At 42.6% G+C, this 16,778-nt stretch overlaps 1 protein-coding gene and 1 long non-coding RNA gene across 4 annotated transcripts in view; one reads left to right on the top strand and one right to left on the bottom strand.

The window, feature by feature from the left end:
* LOC141088652 (uncharacterized) overlaps positions 1 to 10,936 on the top strand; it is a 65,580-nt gene extending 54,644 nt beyond the window's left edge. For all 3 annotated transcript variants that reach the window (XM_073574799.1, XM_073574797.1, XM_073574798.1), the window contains one exon: positions 10,809 to 10,936. In XM_073574799.1, coding sequence (XP_073430900.1) covers positions 10,809 to 10,825 — 17 coding nt within the window. In that variant the 3' untranslated portion in view covers positions 10,826 to 10,936. The remainder of the gene's footprint in view (positions 1 to 10,808) is intronic.
* Positions 9,795 to 16,778, bottom strand: part of LOC141088653 (uncharacterized) — a 52,331-nt gene continuing 45,347 nt past the window's right edge. Inside the window, exon 2 of the long non-coding RNA XR_012232012.1 lies at positions 9,795 to 10,936. This is a non-coding gene — a long non-coding RNA (uncharacterized lncRNA). The remainder of the gene's footprint in view (positions 10,937 to 16,778) is intronic.

Raw genomic sequence — 16,778 nt, 5'->3', positions numbered from 1 at the left:
GTTTGTCCTCCTACTTCTCATGGACCTGGCATCTGCCTTTAACACAGTGGACTTTTCCCTCTTACAACACACTTTTTGATCTCTTGGCATTACAGATTGGGCCCTTTGTTGGTTCTCTTTGTACCTGACAGGACTTTAAGTGTCTCCAATTGACACACCACCTACTCATTTCGCCCCCTATGTCTTGGTGTCTCCCAGGGTTCAGTTGTAGGCCCGGTCACTATACTTAGGGCGCACGCTTCCTCCCTCTTAAAGGGACTGCCCATCTATTTAATGCTCCTCCTCCAATATTGAGCTGCCTGAGCTAGGTTGCTAGTTTGCGTTGCATGCTTGCTAGTTGTCAGGGTCCCCAGGTCCGCCCTTCTGCTTGTCTACCCTGTATCTGACAACTCATACCTGTCTGTGCTCGTCTGTCCATCAGCAGAACCAGATAGCACCTGCCAGTGTCCATCTGTCTAACACCTGGTCCAGCCTGCATCTGCAAATGCATTTCTGTTTCTCAGCCGGTCCCATCTGCACCGTGGTTCAAGTATTCTTGCAGCGCCTGCCTGCATTCTTCATCCCTTCTTTAGGCCATAGCAGCCTACCCATGCTAACAGGTCAGCTGCCATCCTTTGTAGGTCAGCCCTGGAGTAGAACCTGGTGCCACCTTCTTTTGTCACAGTTTTCACCTGTTGCAACTTATCCTTGTTGGGATTTGGAAGGCCACCTAGTTCTGCCCTTCCAGGCTTTCTCACAGATATGGCACAGTGGTTCCACCACCTTACCTGTTACAGTCACCTTCTACTGGGTTGGCTGTAGTAGAAGAGGTATCGATCCCCATTATACTAGTTCTACTCTGTTGGAATTGATGCAACTTTGGTGGTATCTGCCACTAATTTTTGTAAATTTGTAGACTCCTGGTTGAGTCTCCTTCATATGTGTTGCCTGTAGCAGTGGGCCTCCAAGACTGTCAGGACTCCAATTCCTTTGAGTCAACTACCAATATTACCATTCTTAGATTTTTCTGACAATAGTAGTCTATGAAACTGATATTTGTGCCACCTGAGTGTGGCTGAGCATGAAAGCAGGTTGAGCTGTTCCATGTGGTATCAGGGCTCACAGCACAGAAGGCCTGCACCAATCCCTCATCCACACCTTCTTAATTGACATCCAATTAACAGCTGTAAATGCTGGCACAGACCCCAATACCTCATGCATGGCTGATTGCTGCCGTGCCAAGATACAGTTTGTATTGTGGGTGAATTGGGTCCACTTTCCTGGTGTCTGTTACTCATTTTATGTGTTTTGGCATTTTTGGGCCCATTTGAAGGTGTTATGTATGCGTTTGTTTCTGCTTCCCATTGACTTGAATGGCGTTCGGCTATGTTCAGCGAATATTCGAAGAATAAATTGGCGAATATTGCAAAATCATAATCCAAACTGAACATTGAAATATTCACTCTTCTTTAGTCTTTACCATTGTAACAAAGGAACATGGTCTACCAAGTGACTTTTTAAATCACTGAAGTCATTATTCGTTGGCTAATTCACATAACTTGGGCATCGACAATCAAGCACATTTGATTCTCATTGGTGATTTACCACAGGCGAGTCAAAATGTGTTTCTATACTAATTTAATGTAAAGGGTGCCAATACCGGTAACACAGCAAGCTTTAGGTTTTTCTATTATTGTTTATCATTTGCTCTTTTGAATTTAAAATGAGTTCTCTATACAAAAAAAGTGTTTCACTTGATTCTTTTTTGCAGGAGATATTCCACATTATGTACTTTAACTTCATGGGTGCCAATAACGATGAGCAGGACTGTACACCTGTCACTCAGCCACCTCTTACTGATCAATTTGTAAGCTAGAAATGCAGGGCCAGGCCATGTCCAATCCATCCATGCTGCGCCATCATAACATTTCTACTGTGGGTCAATTGATGCCACTTTTCCTGGTGTCTGCCTCTAATTTTTGGAAATGTTTTGACTCCATGTTGAGTCTCCTTCATGTATGTTGCCTGACTTTGGCCAGGCTCTCAGTACAGCAGGACTACACCGGTCTCTTACTCACCTGTTAATTTAACTTAATTTCAAAGTTGTAAATGCTGTCTCATGCATGGCCCATGCCTGACTGCTCCACCATTATAACATTTCTACTGTGGGTCATTTAATGCCACTTTTACTGGTCTCTGCCGCTAATTTTTGGAAATGTATGAACTCCAAGTTGAGTCTCCTTCATGTGTGTTGCCTGAATTTCACAGGGCTTTCAGAGCACCAGGCCTACACCGGTCACTCATCTACCTGTTACTTATTAATGTGTGTTAGAAATGTTGGTCCAAGCCCTGTCTCAGGCCCTGTCCCATGCATCTATGCTGTACAATTATATTATTTGTACTCTGAGTCAATTGATGACACTTTTCCTGTTGTCTACACCTAATTTTAGCTGTTTTGGCAACTTTTGGGCCCCCCTGAAGGTGTCGTGTACGCCTTTGGCTTTGCCTCCCATTGAATTAAATGGAGTTCAGATAAGTTTGGCAAACTGTTTGACAAACATAGGTAAGTTTGCCGATCCAAGCCAAACCGGACCTAAAAAGGTTCGCTCTTCTCAAGTTATCAGTCATCAGACTGTGGACCATAAGGGAACCACAATAATGATGAGAATTTGTCAGTATCACAAATAAATATTTACATCCAAGTACCTTTATGATGACAACTTCACTGATTAAACTCATTCTCTTTATTTTCTTTTTCATCTTGTACAGATGCCATGATGACTTTTCACAGCCACACGGTATCTGCATTGTTCAATTTTCTCCGGTATTTTGCAGCACATCCCAACATTATGGCCTTAAAAATAGCAGCTTAATTATAATGCTCTTAATTAAAAATATATGCCCTACCCTGTGCCCCTCAATAAATAATTGCCCCTCACTATGTTCCCAGTACAAAATATAACACACACTGTCCCTCTTGAGGTACATTGCCTCCAACCTGCCCTCTCCTTTTCATATTTAACATAGTAACATAGTAACATAGTAATTAAGGTTGAAGGGAGACTTTAAGTCCATCTAGTTCAACCCATATCCTATCCTAACTTGCCCTAACATGTTGATCCAGAGGAAGGCAAAAAAAACCCATGTGGCAACAGTAAGCTTCACATTGGGGAAAAAAATTCCTTCCCGACTCCACATACGGCAATCAGACTAGCTCCCTGTATCAACGCAATATTAAGGAGACTAGTGTATATACCCTGTAATATTATACTTTTCAAGAAAGGCATCCAGTCCCTTCTTAAATTTTAGTAGTGAATCACTCATTACAACATCATATGGCAGAGAGTTCCATAGTCTCACTGCTCTTACAGTAAAGAATCCGCGTCTGTGAGTATGCTTAAACCTTCTTTCCTCCAGACGTAGAGGATGCCCCCTTGTCCCCGTCACAGGTCTAAGAGTAAAAAGATCATTAGAAAGGTCTTTGTATTGTCCCCACATATATTTATACATTGTAATAAGATCACCCCTAAGCCTTCGATTCTCCAAACTAAATAACCCCAAGTGTAATAACCTGTCTTGGTATTGCAGACCCCCTAGTTCCCTAATAACCTTGGTCGCTCTTCTCTGCACCCGCTCCAGTTCAGCTATGTCTTTCTTATACACCGGAGACCAGAACTGTACACAGTATTCTAAGTGTGGTCGCACTAGTGACTTATATAGAGGTAAAATTATGTTCTCCTCATGAGCATCTATGCCTCTTTTAATGCATCCCATTATTTTATTTGCCTTTGCAGCAGCTGCTTGACTCTGGCCACTAAATGTGAGTTTGTCGTCCACCCATACACCCAGGTCTTTTTCAGTGACTGTTTTGCCCAGTGTTTTACAATTAAGCACATAATTATACAACTTGTTCGTTCTACCCAAGTGCATGACCTTACATTTATCCCCATTAAAGCTCATTTGCCATTTATCAGCCCAAGCTTCTAGTTTACATAAATCCTCCTGTAATATAAAATTGTCCTCCTCTGTATTAATTACCCTGCAGAGTTTAGTGTCATCTGCAAATATTGAAATTCTACTCTCTATGCCCCCTACAAGGTCATTAATAAATATGTTAAAAAGAAGCGGGCCCAAAACTGACCCCTGTGGTACCCCACTGCTAACCGTGACCCAGTCCGAGTGTGCTCCATTAATAACCACCCTTTGTTTCCTATCCCTGAGCCAGCTCTTAACCCACCTACACATATTTTCCCCTATCCCCATTGTTCTCATTTTATGTATCAACCTTTTGTGTGGCACCGTATCAAAAGCTTTTGAAAAGTCCATGTACACCACGTCCACTGCATTCCCTTGGTCCAGTCCGGAACTTACCTCTTCATAAAAGCTTATCAGATTAGTCTGACAGGAACGGTCTCTTGTAAACCCATGTTGATATTGGGTCATAAGGTTATTCTTCTCCAGATACTCCAGTATAGTATCTCTTAGAAAACCCTCCAGGATTTTACCCACAGTTGAGGTTAAACTTACAGGCCTATAATCTCCAAGTTCAGTTTTTGTCCCCTTTTTGAATATTGGCACCACATTTGCTATACGCCAGTCCTGTGGCACAGACCCTGTTATTATGGAATCTTTAAAGATTAAAAATAGTGGTCTATCAATGACTGTGCTTAATTCCTGCAGTACTCGGGGGTGTATCCCATCCGGGCCCGGGGATTTGTCAATTTTAGTGATTTGTAGACGCAGCCGTACTTCCTGCTGGGTTAAGCAGGTGACATTTAATGGAGAATTTTTATCCCTGATCATGTTATCCATCATGGGATTTTCTTGTGTAAATACTGTTGAAAAAAAGTCATTTGGCATATTGGCTTTTTCCTCATCCTCATCCACCATTTCACCCAGACTATTTTTAAGGGGACCAACACTATAATTTTTTAGCTTCTTACTATTTATGTAGTTAAAGAATATTTTGGGATTATTTTTACTTTCTCTGGCAATGAGTCTCTCTGTCTCAATCTTTGCTGTCTTGATTTGCTTTTTACAGAATTTATTTAATCTTCTGTATTTAGTTAATGCCTCGTCACTACCTACTTGCTTTAATTCTCTAAATGCTTTATTTTTATCTCTTATTGCGCCCCTTACAGCTCTATTTAGCCATAGTGGTTTCCTCCTATTTCTCGCATGTTTATTCCCATACGGTATATATTGTGCACAGATCCTATTCAGGATGCTAATAAACGTCTCCCATTTTCTTTGTGTATTTTTATGTCTCAGGATATCGTCCCAGTTAATTGCACCAAGATCATCTCTCATCCGTTGGAAATTTGCCTTCCTGAAGTTTAGTGTCCTTGTAACCCCTCTACTACACATCTTATTAAACGATACATGAAAACTTATTAATTTGTGATCACTATTACCCAAGTGACCCCCAACCCTTACATTTGATATGCGGTCTGGCCTGTTGGATAATATTAGGTCTAGCAGTGCCCCCCCTCTTGTTGGGTCCTGAACCAGTTGTGAAAGGTAATGGTCTCTCATAGTAGTCAAAAACCTATTACCTTTGCTTGAACTGCAGGTTTCGGTTCCCCAATGTATTTCAGGGTAGTTGAAGTCCCCCATAATAATGACTTCTCCTTGAGTCGCTGCTTCATCTATTTGCATTATGAGGATATTCTCTGTAGCTTCCATTATTTTTGGAGATTTATAACAAACCCCTATCAGTAATTTATTATTTTTCCCCCCTCCCCTTATCTCTACCCACAGGGACTCTACATTTTCATTAGATTCATATATATTATCACGAAGGATGGGTTTTAAGGATGATTTTACATATAAACACACGCCTCCCCCTCGCTTATTTGTACGGTCATTTCTGAACAGACTATAGCCCTGTAAATTAACAGCCCAGTCATGGCTCTCATCCAGCCATGTCTCAGATATCCCCACCATGTCATAATTATGTTCCAACAACATTAACTCCAATTCCTCCATTTTGTTGGCGAGACTTCTGGCATTAGTATACATGCACTTTTTGTATCTCTCTGTACCTCTATTCTTTCTTAAATTATTAACTGTTCTAACCCCACCCCCCATGCCACCCCCACCCCCAATGTCATTATTTGTGCCCAGGTCTCTATCTGCACTGTCTTCCCCTCCTATAAAAGGAATACCCTCCCCCCCGTCCCTAGTTTAAACACTCCTCCAACCTTCTAGCCATTTTCTCCCCCAGCACAGCTGCACCCTCCCCATTGAGGTGCAGCCCGTCCCTAGCGTAGAACCTGTAGCCAACTGAGAAGTCGGCCCAGTTCTGCAGGAACCCAAACCCCTCCTTCCTACACCAATTCCTGAGCCACTTATTAACCTCCCTAATCTCCCGTTGCCTCTCTGGCGTGGCACGTGGTACAGGAAGTATTTCCGAAAATACCACCTTGGAGGTCCTTGCTTTAAGCTTACAGCCTAATTCCCTGAAATCATCTTTAAGGACCTTCCACCTACCTCTAACTTTGTCATTTGTGCCAATGTGCACCATGACCGCTGGATCCTCACCAGCCCCTCCCAGTAATCTGTCAACCCGATCAGCGATGTGTCGGACTCGAGCGCCAGGTAGGCAGCACACCGTTCGACGATCCCTGTCTTTGTGACAGATTGCCCTATCTGTTCCCCTAATAATTGAGTCTCCCACTACCAGAACCTGTCTGGCCTGCCCTGCTCTCCTATTTCCCCCCTTACTGGAGAAGACACTCCTCCGGCTTTCAGAGGACATGCCTTGCTGCAGCAGTGCTACTCCTGCACTAACACTCCCCTCATCTGCCAACTTTGCAAACTTATTGGGGTGTGCCAGATCAGGACTAGCCTCCCTGGTGCTCTTCCCTCTACCCCGCCTTCTAACTGTCACCCAGCTAGCTGCTTCATTGTCCTGCAGCTCCAACCTAGCATCCCCCCCTCATCTATCCCATTGAGCGTCTGCTCAGTGAGCAGAAGACTCCTTTCCATATTGTCTATGGATCTCAGTGTTGCCAGCTGCACATTTAGATCCAGTATCTGGGCTTCCAAATGCACAACGTGCTCACATCTTGCACAGCAGTATGCACCCTCGACCGGCTGTTCAAGGACTGCATACATGCGGCAAGACGTGCACTGGATGGCATTGGCAATAGTGGAGCACATCCTAATGGGGATTGCACCAGACAATAAGATAAGCAAAAATAAATAAATAAATAAAAAAAAAAAAGTATTACTATAACAGCAATTCAGTAAGACCTCCCTTGGAAACTCTCTGAATCTAAAGTCACTGAATTTCAAGTCACACACTTACCACAGTTCGCACTTACACTCAGGTCACACTCAGCTCGTTCACACTCGCTCAGCCCCATCTTCACACTGTCCTCCCAGTGTCCCCAATATTGCCTAGTTTCTATACTATGCTCTCTCATCACACTCCCCCTCTTCAGCATGCCGCCCCCTCCTTGTAGTGCCCTCACACTTTTCCCCATATTACCTCCTCACACTATCCAGTCTTTATTCTCTGCCCTCTCACATTTTTCTCCCCCATAATGTCTCCTCATACTATACCCCTCAATAGTCTCCTCACATATCTTCCCCGTCCATCATACTGTCTCTTAACACATCTCCCACTCACAATACTGTCTCCTCACCTATTTACCCCTTGTTCTCTATACTATATCCTCACACATCCCCCTGCTCTTTATACTGTTTCCTTACACATTCTCTACTCCTTATCCATACTATCTCCTCACATAGTCACCCTACTCACCATACTGCCTCTTCACAAATTTCCCCTTCACTCTTTATACTGTCTCCTCATATATCCCACTCCCACATTCTGCATAAAATACCCACCCACCTTCATAATGTTCCTCATAATGTTTACTCATACATTACCATCTCCCCTCCCCATACTGTATTGGCACTCATTCCCCCTCGCTCCTCACTCTGTTTCCTCACAAATTCCCACCCTCGCTCCCTGTAAGATGTCTACACCCTCCCCCCCAGCTCACCATACTGTGTCCTTACTCCTACTCCTTCCCCATACTGTTTCTGCAACCAAGAACCCCTTATACTCTTACTATTTCCTCACACATACCCCTCACTGCACATACTGTGTCTGCACTATTTCCCACACCCTCAGTCCCCATACTGTGTCCGCACCCATTCCTCAACCCTCGCTCCTTATATTGTGTCTGCACCCATTCCCCTTTGCTTCCAATAGTGTGCCCAAACCCATTCCTCTTCACTCTCCATACTATGACTGAACCCATTCCCCCTCTGTTTCTCACATATCCCCCAGCTGCCCATACTGTGTTTGTACCCTGCACCTTCACGCCTCGCTCACCATGGTATCGCCTCCTACATCCCCCTTCCCCATACTGTTTCCTCACACATTGTCTCCATAATGTCTCTTCAAATTTATCCCCATCAATTACAATAAATCTTCAGCTCCATTAGAGCTTTTACCACCAACATTTATTGCGCCTATGCTGTACCAAAAATGTCTGCAGCATGATCAGATGATCTGATCAAGCTACTGAAATTGCTCGGACCCAAAGAGGTGGTGGTTAAGGCTTCAAATGTACTTGCGAATGAAAGACGGCAAAATACAGTCACCGGGGAGAAAACTAAAACTGCTGCATCAGGCAGCCTGATGGTGCCCCCTGGCATCTGTGCCCTGGGCAAATGGATCACTTGCTCCCCCTATATATGCCCCTGGCAGTGGGATGATGTATGGCATATATGCTGTAATGCTTGTGGGATGCAGGCATATTTTTACCATCACACAAAGGGATGACTTTTGGATAACCTGCTTTTAGATCCCCACTGCAAAAACAAAATGGGAGTTTTTTTTCGGCATCAGACAGGGAATTTAAATTGGTTTCTTACCATAAGCTGTAGGGCCCCCAGTATAAAGCCGGAGACTTTTTCACACTCAAGTTGACCAGTTTATCTGCTACAATCATAGAAAACCTTATCTTTTATCTAAGTTAATCAGGCATGGATCATTGCCGACTTTTATTCACCAATGGCTGATGCCAGTGATTAAATCTGCTGTGCCATCTGCCTGCCTGTCTGTTGACTGTTTTATACACCCATCTGTTGCCACCAGTTTGGTTGGTCCACTCCAGAAGGGCACCTACTCCCTGTCCTCCAGGTCATTTAAACTATAGTACTGCTGCTACTGTCGCTGGACCTATACTGCCAGTCATCTCCTTGCTTGTCCCTTCCTAATTCACTACAATGTAGCTTCTTCTGCTTCCACTGTATAGCCACAGCAGACACACACCTATTGACTGCCTGTCCACTGTGTTTTACAGCTATACACTGTTCTGCTTCTGACAGATCTATCATTGCTGGCTGTACACTGTCAGTCATTTTCTTGCCTACACCGCACTAAATCTGTACTTTGGGGTTTTTGTTTTTTGCCATTGCCACTTCACAACCATACCAGCCACACATCTCCTGGCTCTGCCTGGCTACTGTGTTTTATAGTGCTAGACTATATTGCTGCTGGGGTTGCTAATAAAGTGAACCTGTCAGCAGGATTGTGCTCATTAACCTACAGACATTGTCAGGTCGGCACCGTCATACTGATTACAATGATACATTGGTTGATGAAATCCATCTTGTGGTTGTTGTTTAATCTTTTTCAGTTTTGAGTTAATGATATGCTCGTGGTCTTGAGTGGTCTGTGGGGTGGGTCTTCATGTGGCGCTCTGCTTAGCTATTCATAATGAAGACTGCTGACAGTCCTGCCCCCTATTTTACATACTGAATATTATATATATATAGTGAAAAAACTCACATTAAGCAGTAAAAAAATAAAAGACTGAGCATATGCACAGAAAGCCATGTTTTTTATGCTATGTATATGCTCACTCTTTTTGGCGATTTCTATAGCTCTTTCTTCTAGTAATGTCTAGGCAGCATCCACCTGAAAAATAAATTTTATCCACATATCCTTACAGAGAAGTGTCAGCCATAAGCTTTTGAGATGACACATACTGTATTTTAAAATTGTATGAGTGCTTTTTTTTTTTATTTATTTTTCAAGTAACTGATATAATTTGCACTTGATTTGCACATATTCCAAAGCACTTGCACAATTTTTGTCTCTGACACTGATAAGTGATAAGTAGATGCCACAGGGTATATATTCTACTCATTTGTTACAGTAGCTTAGCAAAGCATAATAAATGCATTAAAAGTAGAGTATCTCAGCGTATCACAATAAATACATTGAACAATTGCATAACAGCAACAAAGATAAAATAATTATATCAGATAGACAGTTGTGTATGACGGGCTGGACAATATGTCTCTCTATACAAAATTGAGCAGCAGGAGCAATGGATGCACTTGAATTTGGTTGTGGGAGAGAAACCTGTTTCTGCTTGACAGGCTGGGTATTTTTTCCATGTTTGAAGAATAAATCCATAGTTTGAACAATCTGAAGAAAAGTCTGAAATTACTTTTAGGAGAGCACGGTGTCTTCATAAAATTCAACTTGATGCTTCAATATGATGTGACTCATCATGGTTAAAGTTCAAAAACTGGTGTTACATTATGAAGAAGCAAACTGTGGCACTATTGGAAATGAATGTTGGCTAGCATCAATCCCAAGTTAAAGGCTCCCCAATAATGTGTTTCTCTAACCATTATACAAATCACCAGGCACCTTTCACTGCAGTAAGGATTCCGTTGTGTGGCTATGTTACTATAGATATTTCTATAGCTGTGCCATTGAAGTGGGCGATTTCAGCTGAGTTTGTTATACAGTCCCATCTAGTGAAATAACCGGCATGTTCTTCCTCCTCCAGAAAATGAGAATTCCTGAAGGTAGTAGGACTAAGAAATACATCCCTACCACTGTGACCAAGATGAGAAAAACAATGACCCATGGCTCCAAGATGGCAGACACCATAATTCTTCGAAATTAGCCAAGACCCTGTAAAAGAGACAAGAACAAAATTTATACCTTAGACTTTTCTTAGTACAACTAGTCACATAGCACCTGAACATAGTAGCATTACAAGGAGGTGCACAGGAGGTAATGATATCCAGGCCCTTATTTCCTACTGCTTGGGTGTTCAAGTACAATTTAGTAGACTTATTTTAATTAGAATCCTTTAGAGGGAAACTGTCACATACAAAAACGTTATTTACCTGACAATACAATGATAATCAGGACCAGTGCTGCAGTCCATCAATAGTTATATAACCCCCTGACTCCTCCTGTATACCACCCGAAAAAGCTTTTGAAGTTCTCTTGCTCTGTATGTTAACCCTGTCAGTGCGGTCCGATGGGTGTGGTTTCTGCGATCTCCAACCATCCGGTCGGCTTCTCTATCCCTCCTCCCGGCTGCAGAAAACCGTCCTCCTGCTGTAAATGATGTGGATGAAGCCATCCACATAGTTGGGCGAAATCTTGTGCCTGCACACACAAATTGCCAGCTCGTGCCTGCACACTATGCTCTACCCTATTGAGGGCTGAGCCTAAATCATAATAGCGCATGCGCTAAAAAAAATTTAAAAAATTCAAAATGTTTTTGGTGAGTGTTCACGGGGAGCCAGGGGGTTATATAATCATTGATGGCCTGTAGCACAGGAGTCGACTAATAGTTTTTGTTGACACAGGATAAAACTTGTGACTAGAGTTGAGCGACTTTGGTCGGATCGGGTTTCATGAAACAAAATTTGTTTCAGATTAAACTGGTCCGACTAGGGCAAAAAAAGTCGTAGTTTCATCCGAAACCCGACCCCAATGCAAGTCAATGGGAAATAAAAGTCGGCATTGAGCGGATGACATTCATCCACTCAATGCCGACTTTTAATCCCCATTGACTTGCATTGGGGTCGGGTTTCGGACGAAACTCCGACTTTTTTTGCCCTAGTCGGACCAGTTTCATCTGAAACAAATTTTGTTTCATGAAACCCGATCCAACCAAAGTCGCTCAACTCTACTTGTGACATGTCTTCTTTAACTCTTTTAGCTGGTCATTTACTTCAGTCCATCAACCTGTATATAAGCCCACAAATCTCCATGGATATCCCAAAAATACCTGTTATAAGTCTGCTGCACTGTATGCTAATCAGCCCAGTCTGGCCCAATAAGCTTTAGTAATTTGGGGGGTCTGCACCTCCTCTATTGGTAGAATCACCATTATCCTGCCTTAACTGATATGGAAATCGTGTCCTAGATTATTCATAAATCCCTGTGAATTTTACACCAGAAAAGTTGAAGCATTGACTAATGTATGGCACTTTATTCTGCGTTATGAAGGGCAAAGCAAAATTCTGCAAAGCACTTGCACCATTGCCAACTTCTCTTCTGGTTAATAAGCACCGGAGCGTTACAGAAGTTTGCTCAGCCCTTTGTAGGGCGATAAAATGCACATCTGCCCAGGCCTATGCTTCAATTACGCAGGCACAATATTCGCAGTTGCCTATGGATCATGTAGGACACGTCATTCATATCAATCAAGGCAGGAGAAAGTGATTCTGCTTATAGGGGAGGCGCAGACCACAGGCGCCCATCAGGCCGACAGTGCTGATTAACATACTGCCGTGGGAGACTTATAAAATATTTTGTTTGAGAATTGCATGGGGAGTTTATATACAAGTTGACAGACAGTTGTAATAGACCAGCTAAAGGTGGCGGCTTTACTTTATAATAGGAAAACCTAATGACCGCTTACCTTTAACTTATTCCTTTGTACTCCTACATAGGTACTTGGTTGCATAATTAGTGTGGTTAAAAGAATACATATGTTCATAAGGTTCAACCAAGGGATGAGAAAGGATATGAATGAATGAAAGGAAGAGGGGATTTTAGAAATTTGCTCCGCCTCTAATTTATTAATAGGAATGTAAAATGCCATCATGCATGTATTAGATAAAGAGACAATTTTCTTTTTTGATTTCGTGCAGCACAAACTGCGTCAAAATTCAAACAATCGTTTCAGAGCTAGTACAAGTAGCAACAACGAGCATGCACTTCTGATGTCATCATCCAAAACCTTTTAAAAACTTAGACTGATAAGTATTCAGGTGATAGGATGTAATAGTGGTGGAAGCTCATGGATTGCTTCCAGCCCCCAAGGGTTAAATGTGTTGATGTACTTGTATGTGGTACAATTAGAATACCCCATGGGGCTGCACTTAGCTGGGGTACAGTTAACTGTAATGGCCAAACCAAATGGGAGGGGGGAACTGAGAGTTAGAGGCAGGAAGTGGCAGTTCCGTTAATGCAAAGGCAGAAGTGCATATGCAGCAGGGATAGTAGGCTGCTAAGGACGACGCAAGCTCAATATTCAGCAGATTCCCATAAATACCTTTCGTGTGATTCCATCTAATGGCCAAGGGCAAACTCGCGGATGTCAGGGCCAGGGGCACACTCAGCTTGCGAAGCTACACTACCGTTCAAAAGTTTGGGGTCACCAAGACAATTTTGTGTTTTCCATGAAAACTCACACTTTTATTAATCAAATGAGTTGCCAAATGAATTTAAAATCTAGTCCAGACATTGACAAGGTTCGAAAAAAAGATTTTTATATGAAATAATTTTCTCCTTCAAACTTTGCTTTCGTTAAAGAATGCTCCCTTTGCAGCAATTACAGCATTGCAGACCTTTGGCATTCTAGCAGTTAATTTGCTGATGTAATCTGGAGAAATTTCACCCCATGCATCCAGAAGCCCCTCCCACAAGTTGGTTTGGCTTGATGGGCACTTTTTGCATACCATACGGTCAAAGTGCACCCACAACAGCTAAATGGGGTTGAGATCTGTTGACTGCACTGGCCACTCCATTACAGATAGAATACCAGCTGCATGCTTCTTCCCTAAATAATTCTTTCATAATTTGGAGGTGTGCTTTGGGTCATTGTCCTGTTGTAGGATGAAATTGGTTCCAATCAAGTGCTGTCCACAGGGTATGGCATGGCGTTGCAAAATGGAGTTTTACCTTGTACAAATCTCCCACTTTACTAGCACCAAAGCAACCCCAGACCATCACATTACCTCCACCATGCTTGACAGATGGTGTCCGGCACTCTTCCAGCATCTTTTCAGTTGATCTGCATCTCACAAATATTCTTCTGTGTGATCCAAACAGCTCAAACTTGGATTCGTCTGTCCATAACACTTTTTTCCAATCTTTCTCTGTCCAATGTCTGTGTTCTTTTGCCCATATTAATCTTTTCCTTTTATTAGCCAGTCTCAGATATGGCTTTTTCTTTGCCACTCTGCCCTGAAGGCCAGCAACCCGGAGTCACCTCTTCACTGTAGACATTGACACTGGCGTTTTGCGTGTACTATTTAATGAAGCTGCCAGTTGGGACCTGTGAGGCATTGATTTTTCAAACTGCAGACTCTAATATACTTGTATTGTTGCTCAGTAGTGCAGCGGGGCCTCCCACTTCTCTTTCTACTCTGGTTAGAGCCTGTTTGTGTTCTCCTCAGAAGGGAGTAGTATACACCGTTGTAGAAAAACTTCAGTTTCTTAGCAGTTTCTCGCATGGAATAGCTGTCATTTCTAAGAACAAGAGTAGACTGTCGAGTTTCACATGAAAGTTCTTCTTTTCTGGCCATTTTGAGAGTTTAATGGAACTAACAAATGTAATGCTCCAGATTCTCAACTAGCTCAAAGGATGGTAAGGTTTATAGCTTCTCTAATCAGCCAAACTGTTTTCAGCTGTGCTAACATACTTGCATAAGGGTTTTCAAGGGCATCCATTAGCTATCTTACACAGTTAGCAAACACAAAGTACCATAAGAACACTGGAGTGATGATTGTTGGAAATGGGCCTCTATACACCTATGAAGATATTGCATTACAAACGAGAAGTTTGCAGCTAGAATAGTCATTTACCACATTAACAATATGTAGAGTGTATTTCTGAATCATTTAATGTTAGCTTCATTGGAAAAAAAAACTGTGCTTTTCTTTCAAAAATAAGGAAATTTCTAAGTGACCCTAAACTTTTGAATGGTAATGTATATAGAAAGATGGACTCAGACTACATGGGGTGGAAGGTATCGCAATCCAGAAATGCTGCTAGAGGCGAGGAAGATCCCCAAGGGCTAGGAAAGCCAAAAAGGGGGATATGCCATCTATCACAAGAGCCAGGGCTAAAGTTATATCCAGTACCTGTGGGAAAGATGACAACCCATTGGGCCTTATCCTTTAAACCTGTTTGTAACTATTGTGCAGACTGCCACTTTGTAAGTAAAATTTTGCTTTTTATGAACCACGTGTCTCCTGGACTGTTTGCTGCCCTGGTTCTAGAGGAAGGATTCCTGGAGTCAGAACAGGCTTACTGGACAGTGAAAAGTGAAAAGCACCATATACACAGTAGCACAAGAGGATCGAGACACCCCTTGTCTGTAGGATGTCAGAGGGGGTGACATCCTACAGACACACACCTTCCACCCTCTTTCCAAGAGTCTAGCCACACTTTACAACTGGCTATGCTCTAGCCATGTCAATCATTATCTAGTCAGATGCTCCTGAGTACTACAGTGGGTATGGAAAGTATTCAAACCCCTTTAAATTTTTCACTCTTTGCTTCATTGCAGCCATTTGGTAAATTTAAAAAAGTTCATTTTTTTCAAATTAATGTACACTCTGCATCCCATCTTGACTGAAAAAAACTAAAATGTAGAAATATTTTCAAATTTATTAAAAAAGAAACTGAAATATCACAAGGTCATAAGTATTCAGACCCTTTGCTCAGACACTCATATTCAAGTCACATGCTGTCCATTTTCTTGTGATCCTCCTTGAGATGGTTCTACTCCTTCAGTGGAGTCCAGCTGTGTTTAGTTAAACTGATAAGACTTGACTTGTAAAGGCACACACCTGTCTATAGAAGACCTCACAGCTCACAGTGCATGTCAGACCAAATGAGAATCATGAGGTCAAAGGAACTGGTCAAGGAGCTCAGAGACAGAATTGTGCAAGGCACAGATCTGGCCAAGGTTACAAAATAATTTCTGCAGTACTCAAGGTTCCTAAGAGCACAGTGGCCTCCATAATCATTAAATGGAAGAAGTTTGGGACCACCAGAAGTCTTCCTAGACCTGGCTGTCCAGCCAAACTGAGCAATTGTGGGAGAAAAGCCTTGGTGAGAGAGTTAAAGAAGAACCCCAAGATCACTGTGGATGAACTCTACAGATGCAGTAGGGAGATGGGAGAAAGTTCCACAAAGTCAACTATCACTGCAGCCCTCCACCAGTCAGGCCTTTATGGCAGAGTGGCCTGACAGAAGCCTCTCCTCAGTGCCAGACATATGAAAGCCTGCATAGATTTTGCTAAAAAACACAAGGACTCCCAGACTATGAGAAATAAGATTCTCTGGTCTGATGAGACAAAGATAGAACGTTTTGGTGATAATTCTAAGCGGTATGTGTGGAGAAAACCATGCACTACTCATCACCTGCCCAATATAATCCCAATAGTGAAATATAGTGGTGGCAGCATCATGCTATGGGGGTGTTTTTCAGCTGCAGGGACAGGATGACTGGTTGCAATTGAAGGAAACATGAATGCAGCCAAGTACAGAGATATCCTGGATGAAAACATCTTCCAGAGTGCTCTGGACCTCAGACTTGGCCGAAGGTTCACCTTCCAACAAGACAATGACCCTAAGCATACATCTAAAATAACAAAGGAGTGGCTTCAGAACAACTCTGTAACCATTCTTAACGGGCCCAGCCAGAGCCCTGACCTAAACCCAATTGAGCATCTGGAGAAACCTGAAAATGGCTGTCCACCAACGTTCACCATTCAA

Source organism: Dendrobates tinctorius, unplaced genomic scaffold (assembly GCF_039654945.1).
Source record: "Dendrobates tinctorius isolate UK_male_01 unplaced genomic scaffold, ASM3965494v1 ptg000040l, whole genome shotgun sequence".
In the NCBI taxonomy this organism is placed as follows: Eukaryota; Metazoa; Chordata; class Amphibia; order Anura; family Dendrobatidae; genus Dendrobates; species Dendrobates tinctorius.
Note: the sequence above shows the minus strand (reverse complement) of the source record. Positions and strands in the feature narration are given on the sequence as shown.